The sequence below is a fragment of the Danio rerio genome, chromosome 2 (genome assembly GCF_049306965.1).
Source record: "Danio rerio strain Tuebingen ecotype United States chromosome 2, GRCz12tu, whole genome shotgun sequence".
NCBI lineage: Eukaryota > Metazoa > Chordata > Actinopteri > Cypriniformes > Danionidae > Danio > Danio rerio.
The window spans coordinates 12,652,234-12,675,758 of NC_133177.1; the positions used below are offsets into that span (position 1 = coordinate 12,652,234).

The window sequence follows — 23,525 nt, forward strand, 5'->3', positions numbered from 1 at the left end:
ATATGACCTGTTACAATGCATGGTAGGCGCTCTTTAAAAAAACAACTGATGTCAAACAAGTAAACGCTATGACAAACCCAATATCTACAGTACTCTTGCTTGATGTCTCAAGCAAGTGTCAAGCTTCATCTAAAACTATCTTTGCTCACAATTTGCAGAACTATTTTGCATATTTGTGACTAATTTAGTTGTTGATTATTATCAGTAACCAGTGTTTCTCCTGCCATTGTGTTGGGTAATGCAATGCTAATTTTGGTAATACACACTCTGGCTTCTGGCAGTACCCAGAATAGCAAAGAACACTAAAGGAAGTCGGCCTTCTCATTTATGGACCCTAAACTCTGGAATAGACTTTCTAATAATGTCTGAGACTTAGACACACTCTCTCAATTCAAAACTTAACTATGCTAACTGTTTTCTATTGCCACCTTGGGATGCTCATCCCGAGGCCTTTAGAGATTGTGCAGCACCATTGATGTTATCTAAGACCTGTGAAGACATGATGCCAACCATAGAGGTCTCCATAACCCTTGATCAGGCCGTATCCAAGAAGTTTGGCCAGAGTAGAAATGGCCGTGCCCAACTGAGCCTGGCTTCACTCGTTTTTTTTTCTCTTTAATTTCATCACTTTAAATTTGGTCCTTGCCACTGTCACCACTGGCTTGCTTGGTTTGAGATTTGTGGAGCTGCATATTGTTGGATTTGCTCTTCGGTGTTTGGACTTTCAGCAGGGGAAATTAAACCACACTTAACTGAACTTTTACTCTGAAATCTGGACTGACACAGCCAGCAACCCCAAAATAACAGTTCCAGCGACTCATGACCCCCACTATCCTCCGAGGTGGTTATACGTATGGTTTTCGTACAAACATTGCACACAGCGGTGCACACACACCAAGAGAACCATATAAACACAAGCATATTGACAACAAAAAAAAGTGCAAAAGTCAAACAAACATATCATTCTTTTAAGTCATTATTGATTTATTTAATTCAATTTTAATTGGCTTTGTATCTGTATGTTGTTTAATTGTATGGCTTTTAATTTGTATGTTGTTGTTTTTAGGTAAATGTTAAATACTATTTTTATCTTCTGTAGACTAATAATAATAATAATAATAATAATTCCTTATATTTATACAGTTCTTTTCTGGGCACACTTACACATAAGGGGGAATCTCCTCATCCACCACCAGTGTGCAGCATCCACCGGAACAACGTGACGACCGCACACCACACACCAGCTGATTGGTTAAGAGGAGACAGATTGATGAAGCCAATTGTGATATGAGGATGGTTAGGAGGCCATGATGGACAGAGGCCAGTTGGCAAATTTGGCCAGGATGCCAGGGTGAAACCCTAACTCTTTTTCGAAGGACATCCTGGGATTTTTAACGACCACAATGGGTCAGCTCACTGAGCATTACAGAGTGGCCTTCACTATTCTGGGGCAATAGGACCCACACAGACCGCAGAGTGATTGCCCCCTGCTGGCCTTACTAACACCCCTTCCAACAGTAATCTAGCTTTCCCATGTGGTCTCCCATCCAGGTACTGATTGGGCGCAGCCCAGCTTCAGTGGGCGACCATGTGAGAGTTGCAAAGAGCTAGCTGCCGGCTATTGGATAAAATATGGTAATTCTAATAGTTTAATAACATATAAAAATTTAGGAAATGACTAACGCCTGTTTCACACCACAAGCGTCAGCGGCGCGTGAGCAGAGCGTGAGCAGCGCGTATGTCGAGCAGTAGCAGCACGCAGGCGTTTGCCTTTCACACCAGCTGCGTCTGCAGCGCGCAGCTCTTCGGCAGCTGCTGCTGAGATCAACCTATCTCTGTCTATTCTATCTAGTTACCCCTCTATATACAAATACACTTTTTAAACTTTTCATCTGCACCAAGGCCCCTCCTATGCTGTTTCATTAACCTGCAAATGTTTATTTTACAAATTTTATAGATCAAATAGTACTGTATGCTTCTAAAGCTAACTTATATGAGAAGTGTCTACAGTCAGAAGACAATCGCCTGTGATATCATGTCATTTGTTTTTTGATTATCAGGTTGCTGTAGACCTAGTTATAGTCATATTTATACAATATAGTTATAATGATATTTATACATGATCAAACTAGTGTTACTTTCTCCACTTCAGTGATGTCCAGCGGCAGAATAACAGTTCGTTAATTCATGCTCGTGCAGATGATGAGACGGACAAAAGTAATTAATGCATGCCATTCTTTTACTTATTTTCGTGTTGTCAGATTCACAGTGCAAACAGCTCCCGGTAGGAATAACTCGAGTGAACATAAAACAAAGCCGATTAAAACTTTCTTCCTCTGCTTAGCTGCACAGAACACAGCGAGCTCACATCATCCAGCATGCGTGTCGCACTACACTACCCACAATACACTTCGCCATGGACTACAAATCCCGTAAATATTCTATTTCCCCTCTCCAACAACACTAGTGTGCAACTTAAGCAAAACTGATACTAAAATTTACATTTGGTTTTGTAGTTCGGGCCTAAATAAATGTTTGTTGCCGTTTTAAATCGTTTTAAGTTAATTTGAATGACTATATATAAACCATTTGACATTATTAACGCATTTATTGGGTAAAATTGCTACTTTTTACTGTCATTCAATGTGTTTTGGTCATTATCAATGCACTGTCACTTTAATTGAGCGTGAGCAGCGCGTCAAAAATAGACCCAGCGCCGAAACTATCGCTGCACTGCTGCTTCGGCGACGCTCACGCCTCGCACTGACGCGCTGCTGCTGCGTGCGGTATGAAAGCTCTAATCTGTTAACATGGACGCCGAAAACACACGCGCTGCTCACGCTCTGCTCACGCGCCGCTGACGCTTGCGGTGTGAAACAGGCTTAAGCGACAAACCCCCCACCCCCCTCATTGTTTCATGACCCCCACTTTGGGAACCACTGAACTAGATGAAAAGCAGCTGAGCCAGACAAAAGTAAATAAATTGGGTTCACACCAAACACAGAATAAAGTAAGGGTGCTTTCATACCAAGACTTTTGTTTCAGAACCTGTCTTGTTTGCCCAGTTAACGCGGTTCTTTTGGCATATATGAATCCAGAAATCATGCTCCGATCCGCGCCAAATCAATTGGTCCGAGATCGCCTGAATGAGGTGGTCTCGGCTCAATTAAAATGAACTCTAGAGCGGACTGATTGTAGTGAGAAACCAAAATGATCTGAGCCCAACTATATTACAGTGTATTATGGATATGTAATAGGCATATACGGCTATATAAAGAGAGAATTATGAAAGCGAACTTGTGAAAGCGAACCGCACCAAGAACAAAGAGCAACAATGTAGCAATTTTAATCCCTGTTTTGGAACAAATTAATCGATTTGAGGCGTGAAAGCACCCTAATTTACATAAGATCAATGCAATCTTTGCTGCTAAATGCATGCAATTCACTTCAATTGCATCTACCGTGCAATTTGTGTGATGTGTGTGACCCGTGACGTGACATTATGGCAACGCGCAGATGCAATTTATGTCATTATAACACACCCTGAGTGGCTGAGTGTCCAAACCCGCTTGTTAAGTCATGAAGTATGGAATACTGTTTCCGGGTCCAAGCCACCACTCATTTGAATTGAGGAAATATTAGTTTATGGTCACTTTTTAGTCCTATCTTACATTAAAGTTAATTTGATATAGAATCATGGTGTACACGTCAGTTTCTAGACTAGCTGTATCACAAATACAAAAATTGTAACAATTTAAAAAAATGTATCACTTTCTGGCCTTCGGATATTAAGCATGGAAATATACTGTATATTGCAATCGTACTTTCAAAAGTATTATATTGCTTTGTAAATGTTTATTATTACCATTTGATGAGTCTCCCAATACAGTTTGATAGAGTGCTTGGATTTGCATAATAGTATATAAGACTAGTGGAGACTAGAATGCATTTATATTTAATGTGCTGCTCCAAATCTCCCAAAACACTGAGACAAATATGTGGCAAATATTGCTGCAAATTTTGAGAAAAGACACCATAAAATCAGTCATTTTAGACAGATGGTAACTGCAATTTTATAGCCATTTTAGCTGCTTCAATTAAGTAACAATGGATTGGCAGCTAAATGTGTTTAAAAATTACCCACTGGAAATCATCTCAGATCATTCAGTGCTTTTGAATGTGCATTTCATCCTATCATAATGAAGCCATAAAAGATGCCCCACTCCTGATTTCTCCTGACCCACCAGACTTCTCACATATACCCCTTGCTGTCACGTTCAAAATAAATGTTCGGGTAGATCCAATAGCGAGTGAACAAAGGAATTTATTAAACACAGTCAAACTCAAAAGGCAGGTGTAACAAAAGAGTGAGGTGCTAAGGCTAGGGGAACAGGACAGGAATCAAACAGGAAATCAGGCTCTAGCAGAAGCTCCTCACGGTCCTGAGCACAGACAGAAAGACACACATGAGCACACGTAACGAACTGACAATGAACATTAAACACGTAGCACTTAAATAGTCACGATGATGTATATCAGCTGGCGAAAAATCAATCCAGCGGAGTGACGTAAGGCCACGTGACCAAAACAACACACGTGGGCCACAAAAGCAAAACAAACCCACATGATCACACAGACACTCCGGAAGAGCGCACAAACCTGCAACCGTGACATTACCCCTCTCTCAAGAGCACCTCCTGGTGCTCCCAGAAGCGCTTACCTGGCGATTGTTATCATCGATAAGAGAGTGATCCAATATGTCCTTTGCAGGGACCCAACTCCTCTCCTCCGCACCATAACCTTCCCAGTCCACCAAGTACTGAAATCCTCGCCCCCTCCGTCTTGAGTCCAGAATGCGCTTAACCGAATAAACGGTCTCCCCATCTACGAGACGCGGCGGGGGGGGAACCGGAGTGGGCGGATTAATCGCCGTATGAAAAACGGGCTTTAATTTGGAAACATGGAACACGGGATGAATTCTCCTGTACGCTGGAGGAAGTTTGAGGCGGACTGCCACCGGACTAATGATCTTGATGACAGTGAATGGGCCAATAAATTTGGGTGCAAGTTTATTACATACGGAGCGCAAGGGAATATTCTTAGTTGAAAGCCACACTTTTTGACCGACCACGTAAACGGGAGGCTTTGACCGGTGGCGATCGGCTTTAGCCTTAGTGCGCGCACCCACTTGGAGGAGGGTCTGCCTGGCCCTGTTCCAAGTGCGTCGGCACCTCTGGACAAAGGCGTGGGCGGAGGGGACCGCGACTTCGGATTCCAGACTGGGAAAAGCTGGTGGCTGGTAACCTAAACTACACTGAAACGGAGAAAGGCCCGTAGCCGACACTGGTAATGAATTGTGTGCGTACTCCACCCATGGGAGCTGCTGACTCCAAGAGGAGGGATTCTGGGAAACCAAACAACGTAACATGCGCTCGAGATCTTGGTTTGCCCTCTCAGTTTGTCCGTTACTCTGAGGATGAAACCCAGAAGAAAGACTTACAGTCGCTCCTAATAAATGACAAAATTCTCTCCAAAATTTAGAGACAAACTGCGGCCCCCTGTCAGAAACCACGTCCGTCGGGAGGCCATGAATGCGAAAGACGTGATTAATGACAGCATCCGCTGTCTCTCTGGTTGAGGGTAATTTGGGCAGAGGAATAAAATGAGCTGCCTTCGAGAACCGGTCCACAACGGTCAAAACAGCCGTATTGCCACCAGACGGCGGGAGCCCGGTGACGAAATCTAGCGAAATGTGCGACCAGGGTCTCGAAGGCACTGACAGCGGCTGAAGGAGTCCAGCAGGAGGGCGATTGGAAGTCTTAGAAACAGCACAAACGGAACAGGCCAAAACAAACTCGCGTATTTCCCGTGCCATAGCTGGCCACCAGAATCGCTGTTTAACTAAAAATAATGTACGACTCACCCCCGGATGACAAGCCACTTTGGAGGAATGTCCCCATCGAATGACGTCAGACCGAATCCCCTCCGGCACAAACAAACAACTGGGTGGGCATCCGGCCGGGGGCGTTACCCCATCCAGGGCTGTGCGGACCCTGCTCTCGATCTCCCATGTCACAGCAGAAATACAAATCCTCTGGGGAACGATGGGCTCAAGAGACGTATTGCGCTCGGAAGAATCAAAAAGACGGGATAACGCGTCAGGTTTGATGTTTTTGGAACCCGGCCGATAAGAGATGGTAAAATCGAAACGTCTGAAAAATAATGCCCACCGAGCCTGCCTGGAGCTGAGTCGTTTGGCTGACCTGATGTATTCAAGGTTCTTATGATCGGTCCAAACGATAAAGGGAACCCCCGAACCCTCCAACCAATGACGCCACTCCTCCAAAGCGAGTTTGACAGCCAACAACTCCCTATTACCAATGTCGTAATTACGTTCTGCGGGAGATAATCGATGAGAGAAAAACGCGCATGGATGAATTCTGTCATCCGAGGCGGCGCGCTGGGACAGGATAGCTCCCACCCCCACCTCTGACGCGTCAACCTCCACCACAAACTGCCGGGAGGGATCAGGTGTCACTAAAATAGGAGCTGAAACAAAGCGGCTCTTCAGATTGGAGAATGCAGCCTGTGCTGCGATCGACCACCTGAAGGGAGTTTTGGAGGAGGTTAAGGACGTCAGAGGGGCGGCGAGCTGGCTGAAATTGCGAATAAAACGCCGGTAAAAATTAGCGAAGCCCAGAAATCTCTGCAGGGCCTTACGAGACTCGGGGATTGGCCAATTCACCACAGCCTGAACTTTCTCTGGATCCATGCGCACCCCCTCGACTGACACAATGTGTCCTAGAAAGGGAACAGACTGTGCATGGAACACGCATTTCTCCGCCTTGACAAAAAGCCCATTCTCTAGCAGCCGCTGAAGCACTCGCCTGACGTGCTGCACATGTTCCTGGAGAGAACGAGAAAAAATCAGAATGTCATCCAGGTAGACATAAATAAACTGATCTATCATATCTCGCAACACGTCATTTACGAGTGCTTGGAAAACCGCAGGAGCATTAGAAAGCCCAAAAGGAAGAACACAATATTCAAAATGCCCCCTGGGGGTCAAAAACGCGGTTTTCCACTCATGACCCTGCTTCATGCGAACCAAATGATATGCGTTGCGGAGATCTAATTTCGTGAAAAACGAAGCCCCTTGCAGACGCTCGAACGCTGAAGACATCAGCGGCAAAGGATATGTATTCTTCACCGTGATGCTGTTCAGCCCTCGATAGTCAATGCAGGGTCTAAGGGACCCATCCTTCTTTTTCACGAAAAAAAACCCCGCCCCCGCCGGTGAAGAAGAGGGCCGTATGATCTTGGCCGCTAGAGAATCAGAAATATATTTCTCCATGGCCTCCCTCTCAGGAATAGAAAGAGAGTATAACTTGCCTTTAGGCGGAGACGTACCTGGCAATAAGTCTATTGCACAGTCATAGGGACGATGAGGAGGCAGAGAAGCAGCTCGAGACTTACTGAACACTCTCTTCAGGTCGAGGTACTCACTGGGCACGTTTGACAGGTCCATGCGCTCCTCCTGAAACACAGAACAAGAAACAGCAGAACGAGCAGACGAAAGACAAGACTGATGACAGTTCTCACTCCACGAAAGTATGGCATTAAGACCCCAGTTAATGTGAGGCTTATGAAGAATTAACCAAGGATGACCTAAAACCACTGGTGTGTTAGAACAGTCTGTTAAAAAAAATGAAATGTGTTCAACATGATTTCCAGACGTGATCAGCTTTATGGGTTTAGTGGAGTGAGTGATAGTGGGAAGGGAAAGTCCGCTGAGTGCGCGTACTGCAATGGGTTGTGACAGTGCGATAACCGGAAGTTTAAAACTGAAAGCGAAACCAGAGTCAATGAAGTTTCCCTCCGCCCCGGAATCGACGAGCGCCTGTGTGTCATGAGTTCCGGAACCCCATGATAAGGAGACGGGCAGTATAGTGGCAGACGTAGAGGATTTGTCCAAATTAATTTCACCCATCAGTAACCTCTTACCTACTGATGGGTGTTGACTTTTACGGGACAGGAAGCCACCCGATGCCCCGCCCCACCGCAGTAAAGACAGAGTCCCTCCGTTCTTCGCCGGCGCTTCTCCTCTACGGACAAGCGGGATCTGCCCAACTGCATAGGTTCCGGGTCAACGCTCCCAACTTCCGGTGAAATCGGCGAGACCGGCGAGTCAGGGACAGGATCCGGAAACCTGTTTGGCCGCATGCGACTCTCACGGCGAAGCAGTCTGGAGTCCACCCGGATGGCCAAATCCACTAGCTCGTCGAGGGTCTTGGGAAGATCTAGGGAGTAGATCTCGTCCTGAAGACGATCCGAAAGGCCATGAAGGAACATGTCCCATTGAGCCTCCGTGTTCCAGCCGGATTCAGCAGCCAGAGTGCGGAACTCAATGGAATAGTCCGCCACGCTCCGATTCCCCTGGCGGATCTCAGCGAGGACTCGAGCGGCCTCTCTCCCAGAGGCGGCCCGATCAAAGACCTTTTTTAGTTCCTTTGAGAACAGGTCGAACGAAGAACAACAGGGTAATTTCTTCTCCCATGCTGTGGTTCCCCATTGAGCCGCCCTTCCTGAAAGGAGAGTGATGACGAACGCCACCTTGGACTGCTCTGAGGAAAACAAAGATGGCTGCAGGGAGAAGTACAGGGAGCATTTGGCTAAGAAGGACCGGCATAAGTGAGGCTCCCCATCATAGCAGGTCGGCGGAGGAAGGCGAGGCTCAACTGAGCGACCAACGCCCACGTTAGCACTGGCAGTCACCGGCGCAGGAATCACCTCCGGAGCTGGTGCAGGCTCCTCTTGTGTTGTTCCGGAAATCAGCTGTTGGACCTGAGTAGTGAGTAAGGACACCTGACCAACCAAGGCCTGGATAGCCTGTGCAGTCGTGGCTAAAGCCTCGTCCTGGCGATCAATCCTGGCGTTGCTAGCAGTAAGGAACTCCGATATCTGTGAGGTACTCGCTGGATCCATGGTATAGGTCAGTTCGTTTTGTCACGTTCAAAATAAATGTTCGGGTAGATCCAATAGCGAGTGAACAAAGGAATTTATTAAACACAGTCAAACTCAAAAGGCAGGTGTAACAAAAGAGTGAGGTGCTAAGGCTAGGGGAACAGGACAGGAATCAAACAGGAAATCAGGCTCTAGCAGAAGCTCCTCACGGTCCTGAGCACAGACAGAAAGACACACATGAGCACACGTAACGAACTGACAATGAACATTAAACACGTAGCACTTAAATAGTCACGATGATGTATATCAGCTGGCGAAAAATCAATCCAGCGGAGTGACGTAAGGCCACGTGACCAAAACAACACACGTGGGCCACAAAAGCAAAACAAACCCACATGATCACACAGACACTCCGGAAGAGCGCACAAACCTGCAACCGTGACACTTGCAGGCCAAATGATATCAATAAGACTGCATCCTACTCCACCCAGGAGGATGTCATGGTGGCTACTTTTACTGTAATAAGATAAACAATGTGATTAAAAGAAGATGGAAAGAGGAAGAGAGGCGGAGATAAGATGAGGAAAAAGCCTGGTTCTCTAAATACACTACTACTGTCTATTTTTGTATTATTCTAAAATAATACTAAATAAATAAACACACATTTCCACTTATTTGAATGGCATGTTTTTTTAAACGTATTTTAGGGAAATGGAACCCAAGAGACTTTTGAAAATACTGTTGACTGTGTTTTGATAAGTTGGTGGGTGCTAGTCAAAAGGTGCTTTTTAAAACACTATCGGTTGGGTTTAGGGAAGAAGAAGAGTGGGGGGGTTGGTCAGTCAGTCAGTCCCTAAGTCAGTATACAGCGGCCTCCGGGGAGCAGAATGGTACGTGCAAGAGAAATTTGAGATCTCAAAAAGCATACACAGCGGCCTCTGGTAGATTTACAAAAAAAAAAAAACTGCAAAATACTGCAAAATCTACTGGGATGAATTTGGTGCTTCCTAGAAATGTATATTGGGGTACATAATCAGAATGAGCCTGCGTTATTCACATTTTTTGTTCCTCCTTTTATCCTTCCAGAGATCCTTCATGGGATTAAATACCATTACCACTTATGCCATGATCATCATAAACAGTTCACCCAAAACATTTAGCCAGCTAATATGAACCCCTTATGATTGAACAATATTGTAACTGTTTTTGGTGACTATGGCTAATTTATATATATCACAACATTCATTCATTGATTCATTCATTTACTCTTCGGCTTAGTCCCTGTTTTAATCAGGGGTCACCACAGCGGAATGAACCGCCAACTTATACAGCATATATTTTTACGCAGCGGATGCCCTTCCAGCCACAATCCATCACTGGGAAACATCTATAAACACTTATTTACACACACACTTACTACGGTCAAATTTTAGCATACCCAATTCACCTATATCACATGTCTTTGGACTTGTGGGGCAAACTGGAGCACCCAGAGGAAACCCACGTGAACTCGGGGAGAACATGCAAACTCCACACAGAATTGCCAACTGGCACAGCCGAGGCTTAAACCAGAAACCTTCAAGCTATGGGGCGAACGTGCTACCCACTGCACCACCGCATCACCCTGTATCACAAGAATTAATATGAAAATGTATAAGTTTTAAAAGATGCACTTAAACATCCACTCCAAAACATAATCATCACTTGGGTGTCAAAAGATGATATGGAAACATGCCTGAGACTGCATTCATTTATAGAAATTCATCTCTAATCTGCCACAGCATGAGATTTGCCATGAGTCTGTGTTCTGCTTTCATTTTCAATACACAAATAAAGATAAAACTTGGGGGGAAATTCTTGAAATGACAATATTTCCTTCTCATTTTTCACCATGGAACATGTTTTGGCATGCTTTAGAGTTGAATGTTTTGTTCCAGGAAGGGGCAAAATGTTGTTTTTTTATCTACTAGACTGAGACTAAAATTGAGCTGTGAGAGGGAGTTGGTTTGACTGGCAGCAATAAACCCCACATGTCTGGCACTACTCTGAAATATCTATCACTGAAACATGTAATGACATGCCAATTGATGCAACAAACCACTAAAAACAGTTCTAATCATGGTTATAAGAAGACTGTAAAACCTTATGGTAAAGACTGATTTGTTTCATTGTCTTTGTAAATGATGTAATTTGCTTGTAAAAAATGAAATAAAGGGAATGAAATGAAAAACTAAACTGTAGAAGAGTTGAATAATAAAGAGATACTTCAGTGAAAATGAAGAATTTGTAATCATTTACTCACTTTCATGTTGCTCAAATCTGGAGTGCATTTTCAATATGTTGCTGCTACTTATGATATTTAACTAGCATAATGTTCATTCTTTAAGAAATCATCTAACAATTCACCATTGTAAACCTGTCCTCAAAGATGTCATGCAGGTATATTGAGATATTATATACACTACCTGACAAAAGTCTTGTCGCCTATCCAAGTTTTAGGAACAACAAATAATAACTTGACTTCAAGTTGATCATTTGGTTTCAGAAGGGGCTTATATGAAAGGCAAAAGGCAAAAAGAGTTCATATTTTTATGACTCCCATGAGCTTGGATGACTGCATCCATACATCTCTGCAGTGACTCAAATAACTTATTAATAAAGTCATTTGAAATGGCAAAGAAAGAGTTCATCAGGATTCTGCTTCCTCCTTCGTCTTACCCCAGATATGCTCAATAATGCTCATGTCTTGAACTTCTTTGCTTTCAGGAACTTTGATGTGGAGGCTGAAGTTTGAGGAGCGCTATCCTGCTGAAGAATGTGCCCTGACCTGCTGAAGAATGTGTTTGTAATGTAATGGGCAGCACAATAATGTCTTGATACCTCAGACTGTTGATGTTGCCATCCACTCTGCAGATTTCTCACACACCCCCACACTGAATGTAACCCCAAACCATTTTTTTTTTTACCAAACTTGACTGATTTCTGTAAGAATCTTAGATCCATGCAGGTTCCAAAAGGTCTTCTGCAGTATTTGTGATGACTGGGATGCAGTTCAACAAATGATTTATCAGGAAAAAAAATCTATCTTCTGCCACTTTTCCAAATGATCAACTATAAGTCAAGTTATTATTTACTGTTCTTACAACTTAGGTTGACGACAAGACTTTTGTCAAGTAGTGTAGAGTCAGTTTTTTTATTGGTTTGTCACAAATTTCACACGCAGTTAGTATATTTTCAAAACTCTTAAATACTTATATATCACCACAGATAATCAAAAGTGCACTTTTTTCAAACAATTCAGCATATTTACAATTGTGTTAGCACAATACACACTTTCTTTCATTTTAACTGCCTTTCACTATGTTGTCAATATCAAACTATTGATTTGCATCTGTTAGCATTCAGTTTAATATGTTTGTCTGTCATTTAACTCAACTGTTCTTAAATGTTTACTCAATGAATCATTCATCTTGTCCATTGATTTTCAATATGTCTGATTGTTGTTTGATCATTTGTAAGGTACGAATTGCTGCAAGAACATTCAGTCAAGACATACCAGTTACCAATATCACAGTTATATACCACATACAGCAAGTAGAACTTCATTCATTCATTTTCCTTCAGATTAATCTCAATTTCAGAAGTTGCCACACTATTCCAGTATATGTTTTAAGCAGCAGATGGCATTCCAGCTGCAACCAGTCAGGGGCGCCTCCAAGGGGTGGCCAGGGGTGGCCACGGCCACCCCTCGGTAAACTCTGGCCACCCCTGTGGCCACCCCTTTGCCCACCCCAATATAATTTTGCGGTTGACATTATTGATTTAAATGAACTTATAAATTCCCAATATTTAGATAGATAGATAAATAAATAAATAAATAAAATGCAGTCACAAAATTATTGTTGGTGTTACTGACGTAGCTCTCCCCCTCTTGTTCAATGCTGGTGAAAGCAAACTGACGCATGAGCGCGGAAAACCATTCCCGCGCGCCTCACGCACTCCTGCGTGAATCCCGGTTGGTTGTTTGCATGCACGCCGACATAATAGGCACCGCTCATGCGCCGTGAAACCGGAGTAACAGCCTTTTGTGTAGAAGTGTCGGCACGCAGCGAGTTTTGAAATGTCGGTTAAAGTTTATATAATATGATGATGATGATGATGTTACTTTCACTAAGCATGCCTTTAAAGCAGAAAGAAGGGATAATGAGTCAGGGAGGTAAGACTTCATAACATGATTTATCAGCCATGATCTGGTCTAAGACCACAGATAATTCTATAATACATTTTTTGTATTCTTTAGAATTGTCATAATTAATTTTCATGCAAAAGGTTTCTTAAGTGATGTTGGCATATCACTCCAGTTGTTGTTTTCCAATAATATTTAGGACTGATTTCTGTTATTTATTCAGAATATTAATTGTATATTAATATTATTTGTATTTATTTAGAATAAATATACATAAATTGTTATATTTATTGAATAACAAATCTAACAATTCAAGAGAGGTGGGGGTGTATAGGGTGGTTCGCCCAGGGTGTCATTTAAACTAGAACCACCACTACCCTCCCCGATCGTCCTTGACAGCACGCACACACCTTCAATAGACAGCAATGGCAATTTAATATTTACCTTAAGCTACAGTATATCAATAGAAGAAGCTGCATTAATAAAATGGCTCAAAAAGCAATATGGATAAATAATATAATTAGGTATAGTGAGTGTGTATAGTAATGCCTTTTGTTCAGTTTGTTCATTTGTTTGGGTTATTAATAAACTCATTATTCTTTCATTCATTTTCTTTTCGGCTTAGTCCCTTTATTAATCCAGGGTCGCCACAGTGGAATGAACCGCCAACTTATCTAGCACATTTTTACACAACGGATGCCCTTTCCAGCTGCAACCCATCACTGGGAATAATAAACTCATTAATCTTCATTAATTTTAGACATGGCATATCATGATGTACAATAAAGGCACGTAAAAAAAGAAGTTATTATACAGTATATGAAAAGTGTTTTTAAACTAAACATAGATTTTTATTTGGTTTGCACATGTACTTGCTGAATTATTTCAAAGAATGAATTGCAATATTTCAAGTAGAATTAATTAAATGAATAAAAACTACATTATTTCATTTACCAGAAAAAAATATATAACATTACACTGAATTCATTATTTTTTTTGTGTGCCACCCCAAGATTTGGTGCGGCCTCTTCTGGCCACCCCTAAGAAAATTTTCTGGGGGCGCCACTGCAACCAGTACTGGTAAACACTTATACACACTCACATTCACACACACTTATACAATACGACCAATTTAGTGAATTCAACATCATAATATTTAGCGTGCATTATAATATAATATAATATAATATAATATAATATAATATAATATAATATAATATAATATAATATAATATAATATAATATAATATAATAAGCAGAGAAATTAACTCTTTGCCATGGACCATATTTCTAAAAATAAGCTAGAAAACTGTAGCACCAACCTGCTACAGTTGTCTGTAGCAGGGTGGTGCTGACGTCACAGGTGAATGCCCCGAGGGCAGTATAGTCCGTTGCCTAATGTTAGCTTTTCAGTTCTTGCGTTTGCATTTAAGATCCAAAAGTGCTCAAAGTTGCATTTTTGTGTGAGGATTATCCGGCTGGACAAAGCGTGTAAGTGTTATGAACAGCATTTGAACACAGAGCTTATTATTTGCAAACTTCGAAAAGCCTACGGGAAAATCCTATAGGGATTTTATCGAGGGAACCATTTTTTTGCTAGCAGCTGATTAGCCTACAAGGTGACGTCATAGTTCCTCCACTCTATTACCAACCTACGTCACACATGACGTCACCTGGGTCCCCGGTTACAAAAAAAGACCGGCTGCAATAGCAAACAGGTGGTGTTGAGTGTGCATTGAGCGTCCCGGAGTTGGTTGCCAACTTCGGGAAAATAGAAAAATTTCACTTTTACCATACACCACACTGCTTCAATGCCAACGGTAGACCTCTTTGGCTAAAAGGGAGCTGAATAAAATGGCGACCTAATTAGAAATGCTCGACTCTGCAGTTCTCATGTTATATCAGGTAAGTTCCCACTATGCTGAATCATACACATTACTTGTTTTTAATTTGTTTTAAAAATGTAAAAAAAATATAGATAACCATGTGACATTAATTGTATGTGTGAACTTTGTATACAAATACAGTTTGGGATATTTTCGCGTGACCAAGAGACTGCATTGTATACATTAATATAGCGTCACGTGGAAAAAAACATTTATGTTCACTAAGAAGAATATAGATGCTGCTTGCTGTCCAGTCCACTTCGGACAATAAAAGGCATCTATTAAATTGAAAAAGTTTTTTGACAAATAATTTTTTTGCTTGTGTTTATTTCAGAGTACCTCAAAATGTGTGTGCTAATATTCACAACCGTTCTAAATACAGTAAATATGGAGCATCTGATTCTAGGGCTAAATCTTCTATTTATAAATGAACATATAAAAACATTTCTGGACCATTTTATACTTACCAAATCCACCTACTATGTTATTTACTATGCACTATATGAGCTAATGTTGGGTCAAATATGGACAAACCCAATCAGTGTGTTGGTGTAATTTAAATTCAACTAAAAAACTCAACATTGGCTTAAAAGAACTTATGAAAACTAAAATATTTTTTATAGTGTATCCTACAAGCAGTATGTTATACCATGTTGTAATGGTAAAATTACACACCACTATACAGTATAATTTCATCATAGCTATCATAATATATCAACGCCAAAGGTATCGCACTGAAATCAAAGATGTAGCTTGAATATCAAAAACAATGCTAAAGTGGTACCCTGCACTTAAAAAAAAAAAAAACAGACTTGAATTATCAATATGTACAGAAATTCCTAATGTTGGGGGTAAATGAGTTGATATGTCATATGCCATTCAAACTTGTAGACTTTCCAAACCATTGCATAGATCAGTTCTGGCTGAAAATGACTTCTGCTGCAATGGCTGTAGATTATAAAATATTTATGCAGTGCACCAGTGGCGCCCCCAGAAAATTTTCTTAGGGGTGGCCAGAAGAGGCCGCACCAAATCTTGGGGTGGCACACAAAAAAAATAATGAATTCAGTGTAATGTTATATATTTTTTTCTGGTAAATGAAATAATGTAGTTTTTATTCATTTAATTAATTCTACTTGAAATATTGCAATTCATTCTTTGAAATAATTCAGCAAGTACATGTGCAAACCAAATAAAAATCTATGTTTAGTTTAAAAACACTTTTCATATACTGTATAATAACTTCTTTTTTTACGTGCCTTTATTGTACATCATGATATGCCATGTCTAAAATTAATGAAGATTAATGAGTTTATTATTCCCAGTGATGGGTTGCAGCTGGAAAGGGCATCCGTTGTGTAAAAATGTGCTAGATAAGTTGGCGGTTCATTCCACTGTGGCGACCCTGGATTAATAAAGGGACTAAGCCGAAAAGAAAATGAATGAAAGAATAATGAGTTTATTAATAACCCAAACAAATGAACAAACTGAACAAAAGGCATTACTATACACACTCACTATACCTAATTATATTATTTATCCATATTGCTTTTTGAGCCATTTTATTAATGCAGCTTCTTCTATTGATATACTGTAGCTTAAGGTAAATATTAAATTGCCATTGCTGTCTATTGAAGGTGTGTGCGTGCTGTCAAGGACGATCGGGGAGGGTAGTGGTGGTTCTAGTTTAAATGACACCCTGGGCGAACCACCCTATACACCCCCACCTCTCTTGAATTGTTAGATTTGTTATTCAATAAATATAACAATTTATGTATATTTATTCTAAATAAATACAAATAATATTAATATACAATTAATATTCTGAATAAATAACAGAAATCAGTCCTAAATATTATTGGAAAACAACAACTGGAGTGATATGCCAACATCACTTAAGAAACCTTTTGCATGAAAATTAATTATGACAATTCTAAAGAATACAAAAAATGTATTATAGAATTATCTGTGGTCTTAGACCAGATCATGGCTGATAAATCATGTTATGAAGTCTTACCTCCCTGACTCATTATCCCTTCTTTCTGCTTTAAAGGCATGCTTAGTGAAAGTAACATCATCATCATCATCATATTATATAAACTTTAACCGACATTTCAAAACTCGCTGCGTGCCGACACTTCTACACAAAAGGCTGTTACTCCGGTTTCACGGCGCATGAGCGGTGCCTATTATGTCGGCGTGCATGCAAACAACCAACCGGGATTCACGCAGGAGTGCGTGAGGCGCGCGGGAATGGTTTTCCGCGCTCATGCGTCAGTTTGCTTTCACCAGCATTGAACAAGAGGGGGAGAGCTACGTCAGTAACACCAACAATAATTTTGTGACTGCATTTTATTTATTTATTTATTTATCTATCTATCTAAATATTGGGAATTTATAAGTTCATTTAAATCAATAATGTCAACCGCAAAATTATATTGGGGTGGGCAAAGGGGTGGCCACAGGGGTGGCCAGAGTTTACCGAGGGGTGGCCGTGGCCACCCCTGGCCACCCCTTGGAGGCGCCCCTGCAGTGCACACGAGTGTATCATGTGCACTGTTAAAGTGCAAGTGGCCCAAAAAAATATCCAAAAGGGTTCAAGTAACCAATGCAGCCAGCAACTTCTGTAATTTATTCATGAATAGATTGATTTTAAAATTGCTTGGATCAGGTTTGTAGCTTGATGCTGTGTCTGAGTGATACCCAGCAGTGCAAACTGCTCATTCAAGTGCAAACATTCCCTCTTTATTCACCCAGTGATTATGTGTGTCCAACAGTCTTTCTCATCATTAAAATAAATTTTCCCCAAAACTATCTGGACACCCGAGTCATATACTTTAAAATACCTGAATGGCATTGCATGGAATCTGTTGAAAAAAAAAAAATATCTAGCCAAATGGTATCCGCCAGCAAATGCTGACAAGCTCTTTTTTCAATGATTTTTTACCAAGCGGTGTCACAGCGGTTTGCAGTGGGTGTTAGTCACATTTACATTCAACCAAACAAAACCACATTAATTATTTATATGCTCCACCAACATTTGACAATAACTGTTTTTATTGTGAACAATATCTATAAACCATTAAAGTGTTCTATTTACTGAAACATTCCTCTAGAATAGTGATTGTGCCAACTTAAAATTAAATACAACTTGCTTTAACACGTTTTAAATATGTTAATTGAATGACAATGATGCATTGTACTAAGCTTCCAATACCTAAATGTGGTTTCTTCAAACATCATCATAATACCATATTATACTTGATACACTTGCTTGGTAAACAAGTGAACACAATAAAACATTATAAAACTTGAAGGAAAATGAATGAATGAATGAATGAATGAATGAATGAATGAATGAATGAATGAATGAATGAATGAATGAAGTTATTGTTCTGTTCAATAAGGTCGGACAGGTGATTTAAATCCCGTAAATTCAACAATTCATTTGTTGGAAACAGGCTTAATTTTGTTTTTCATCATTGTTAGTGTTTTACCATGGACATTTGTTGTGTCTTTTTATTTTATGAACAATTATTGTGCAAGTTTACCCCACAAAATGGGTTGTGTTTAGTGAAGTTTATATTCATTTTCTTCAAGAAATGTTTAGATGATTTTGTGGCCAAAAGTGCATAATGTAGCCTACCCTGCATCATTTTTCCCATCATATAATTAATATAATATAATATAATATAATATAATATAATATAATATAATATAATATAATATACAATTCTTTATGTTAAATTTTAAGTTTTGTTTAAAAAGAAACAAAGTCAAAATTCTAATTCGTTGTTCAGTTTGTATAGTCTTCAATGTTCATGTATAGCTAAAGTTCTTGAACAGTGTGGCTTACCTAAACTCGGGCGCCGTCTTATTCTTCAAGCCATAGAAGCCAGCAGAAATCGTTAAAAGCCAGTGCGGCACAAACCTGCCGTGCTCGCACTCTAGATAAGGCGAAGACCACTTGACATGACTTTTGTCTAAAAAATATCCGCCATGCGCTGCTGGAAACGCTCTACTTTTAACCAGCCGCTTGTGTTTATTTCGGTCCCGAAACACGTTGTACCAGTCGGACTCAGAAGTCCGGTTTTTAAGGCGATGGCGCGCGGTGGTGGACAGATCTTGAAGCACTATGCGCTCCTCTCCTCTGGTCGCCTGGAGAAACACCTGAGGACCAGGCGCCTCAGGAGACTCCATGTGAAATGTGACCACTGCCCGGTGGATTTTAGGATTCCCTTCCAACATACTCGACACCAGCGCGTGGTACCACTGAATATCCATCCTCAAATGCTGCTCCTTGGAGGTATTGGACTGCAGGAGCATGTTTAGGAAGTTGGTGGCTTGTGCCACGGTGTCGAGGACGCCTTGGAGGGAGGAGTGCGAGGCGGCGTGAGCTCCACCGCGAAGACTGCTCAGCTCATACCGCCGCGAGCAGTTGACATGCTCCAGGGTGGACGAGTCTCCGGTGTGGAGGAAAGCGGTGACCACCCGCGGAAGATCCTCCTCGAGCTTATGCGCCACCGCCGGTCGCTCGGTGCTGGAGATGGTCGGCTGCTGGTGCGTCGTCTCGCTGGTGCTGTAAACAGGATATTTAGCCTTGATTTCGAGATCTTTGTCGCTCTCAGACCATTCCACGTAGCCATAATTTGATCCCTTTGCAATCCCAATTAGCAGAAGAAGGTAGAGCAGGAACGCGTCCATACCGCGACGCCAGCAAGCACCGTGAACATTCTCCATTGACATTCACTTCAGAAGTGCGTCCATTCCTCGGCGCAATGTAAACAGACGTGCATTCTGAAAAGTTACTCAACTCTAATGGTTCAATCAGACAAATCCACACACCGACCGCTACACCGACATCTATAGACCGCTGGCATTCTGTGGATCTGTCTCGAGCGCGTAGATGTAGTGGTAAATATCTAGAGCATCGTTTCTGCCGTGGTTACTGTAGCGTTCACTACTCACATCAGTAACGAATGCTCGCTCGGAGCTGGCGGGGGGCTGATTGTTTCCAAAAGCTCCTTTCCCCCGTTACTGTACTGAGGACTTTTGAATGGCCATCGTTCCCGTCAGTCTTGTGCATCTGGGTGGGGTGAAGAAACACAAGCGACAAGGGATGCTGGTACGGGGTGTTCTCATGGGCATATTGAGCATTCCGAGCCCATCTTCCTCCTTTATAATCGTATTAAAGATGCATTGCTTTATATAGGTTGCATGTTACATTATTGTAGGGTAATATTAATCATTTTTTAACTATAGGCTAATGTTCAGTTTTATACGAAAAATGGACTGTAACCTTCAGTAAAAACCTGTTAATTTTTAATAGCTAAAAGTAAATAATTTACAACAAAAATCGCACAAACTTGATAACTAACATTTAAATTAGCCAAATTATGCGTTTTTTGTTTGTTTGTTTGTTTGTTTGTTTGTTTGTTTGTTTGTTTGTTTGTTTAAAGATGTATTTACAGTTGAAGTCAGAATTATTATTAGCCCCCCAATTATTTTTTTCTCCAATTTCTGTTTAACGTAGAGAATATTTTTCAACACATTTCTAAACATAATAGTTTAATTAACTCATTTTAATTTATTTGAACTTTGTCATAATGACAGGAAATAATATTTTACTATATATTTTTCAAGACACTTCCATACAGCTTAAGTGACTTAAGTTAATGTATAAGGATGGTTTGTTAGACTATTGGAAAATATATATAGCTTAATTTTGACCTCATTATTTTTCAAAAATTAAAAATTTCTTTTTTTGGCCAAAATAAAACAAATAAGACTTTCTCCGGAAGAAAAAATATTATCAGACATACTGTGAAAATTTCCTTGCTCTGTTAATCAAAATTTGAGAAACATTTAAAAAAGAAAAAAGGGGGGCTAATAATTATGACTTTAACTGTACATTTAAAACCCCTGTGTGTAAACACTGTTGTAAATAATTTGTAAATAAATTTGCAATCACACAGTTGACCCAACACATACAATAGCACTCTCCACCCTTTATCTTTGAACATGGCATTAACCTTTATGGTATGCCACATTAAAGAGATAGTCCACTCAAAAACATTGTGATTTCCATCATCATATATTCAGTCAATAAATCACTTTATTTTTATAGCACCTTTCACCCAATGGGCTGCCCAAAGTGCTTTACATCAAAATTGTAAATTAAAACACAGAAGATGATTAAGAACATAATAAAAACAAAAATGTCTATAATCAATTAGACAATTCAACTATTGATATATATATAGTTGTAACTATATATATATATATATATATATATATATATATATATATATATATATATATATATATATATATATATATATATATATATATATATATATATATAGTTGAAGTCAGAATTATTAGCCCCCCTTTGATTTTTTTATTTCTTTTTTAAATATTTCCTAAATAATGTTTAACAGAGCAAGGAAATTTTCACAGTATGTCCGACAATATTTTTTCCTCTAAAGAAAGTCATATTTGTTTTATTTCGGCTAGAATAAAAGCAGTGTTTATTAAAAAAAAAAACACATTTTAGGGAAACAATTATTAGCCCCTTTAAGCATTTTTTTTTTGATAGTCTACAGAACAAACCGTCATTATTCAATAACTTGCCTAGTTACCCTAACCTGCCTAGTTAGCCTATGAACCTAGTTAAGCCTTTAAATATCACTTTAAGCTGTATAGAAGTGTCTTGAAAAATATCTCGTAAAATATTCTATACTGTCATCATGGCAAAGATAAAAAAAAAAATCAGTTATTAGAAATTAGTTATTAAAAATATGTCTAGTCTAGGAATGTGTTGAAAAAATCTTCTATCCGTTAAACAGAAATTGGGGAAAATAATTAAACAGAGGACAAATAATTCAGGGGGGCTAATAATTCTGACTTTAACTGTGTGTGTGTGTGTGTGTGTGTGTGTGTGTGTGTGTGTGTGTGTGTGTGTGTGTGTGTGTGTGTGTGTGTGTGTGTGTGTGTGTGTGTGTGTGTGTGTATATGCTTCCAAATTTCTCCAATAGATCTTCCTTGTGGCACCATTTAAATCTAAACTCTATAGTTTTATAGTTTTGATTTAAATGGTGCCACAAGGAAGATATATTGAAGAAATTTGGAAGCAAACTTTAATATCAGCAAACATACTTTCTTTTTAAAACAACAGTTAAATTGTAACAATTTTTTTTTTTCAAATGAATACAAGACACATTACATCTAATATAAATTGTGAGTGAAACATACATTTTAGAATAAAACTTTTATAATATAAAATATATATATATATAATTTGCACAGTTTCTGTTGGCTTACTGCATTTTTGTACTTACTACACTACACTGGGCTGCACAATTTATAGTTTAAGCATCGATATCGCAATGTGTGGATCTGCAATACTCACATTGTAGGATTAGATTATATATTAAGTATTAAAAGACAAAAACATGATTAACTATGATTATTTTTAACTAATTTATACAACGATGACCATCTTATTTTATGCTTGTTTAATTTCTGTACCAGAATACTGTTAGACTTCTGTTAAAATCATCAAGCGCTGTTTATGTAACTTTTATCTTTGCTCTGTTGTTTACATACAGTGGGTGACACTTTAAAAGGAGCATTAACGCTGCGAGACGTATCGCCGCCACACTAAAGGAGTAAAGTCTCCTTTCCACTGCACACGACAAGCGACAGACCAGAAGTCATTCATTTCCAATAAAGAGTAGTCCAGGAACTGCGTGGAGTTCCGATTATTTTCGTATGCTGATAATTCGGATCCGAATTGAGCTGCGGATCTGTTGAAATATTTGATCTCCTGCGACTAAACTGTATGCGATCGGCCGACCAGATATAATATATTCCACTAGTGTTGTTCATGCAGTTTCGTGTGCGGGAGTTGCTTTTGCACTTTTTTATTTCGGACACTGTGAGAACAGCTTCTCTCTCATGGTCCACGTCAGAACTGAAAATTCTGTGCGACTGCCACAAGGGGGTGTATTCCGACAGTCGTGTACAAATGGAACGTGTTTTTTAGGTAAAACCGCAGTTTGCGACTATGCCGCCAGGGGGCACACAGGGATAGGATGAGAATAGACAGAATTACACAGTAGCTGTTAATACTTTGCTACTTGTAAATGAAATGAAACAATGAAACAAAGCATCATAATTCCTCCATTAATTATTAAAAACTTGTTAACAAGCTTTATTATCATTGCAAACATGTTAAGTGAAATGAGGATTCATTTTTGGAAACAAAATAAAAGAAATAAAAGACAACTAAAATGAAAGAACATACATACTGTACATACATACATACAAGTAGGCATAAATAAATAAATAAATAAATAAAACAGTGTTTTAGCCTTAATATAGAGAGAGTCAATAAATAAGCTTTTTCATTTATGTTTTCATTTACATTTTCGTTGTTGATTTTATTTTATTATCCCTTTTTATGTTTCAATTATTATACATAAATA

At 39.9% G+C, this 23,525-nt stretch overlaps 2 protein-coding genes across 2 annotated transcripts in view; one reads left to right on the forward strand and one right to left on the reverse strand.

Moving 5' to 3' along the window:
* The window catches only part of gpr158b (G protein-coupled receptor 158b), a 135,198-nt gene extending 115,178 nt beyond the window's left edge, over positions 1 to 20,020 (reverse strand). Inside the window, exon 1 of the mRNA XM_691976.9 lies at positions 18,893 to 20,020. Within this exon, the coding sequence (XP_697068.4) occupies positions 18,893 to 19,782 (890 nt within the window). The 5' untranslated portion in view covers positions 19,783 to 20,020. The remainder of the gene's footprint in view (positions 1 to 18,892) is intronic.
* Positions 1 to 23,525, forward strand: part of ro60 (Ro60, Y RNA binding protein) — a 489,528-nt gene that overhangs the window by 299,679 nt on the left and 166,324 nt on the right. The window lies entirely within an intron of this gene.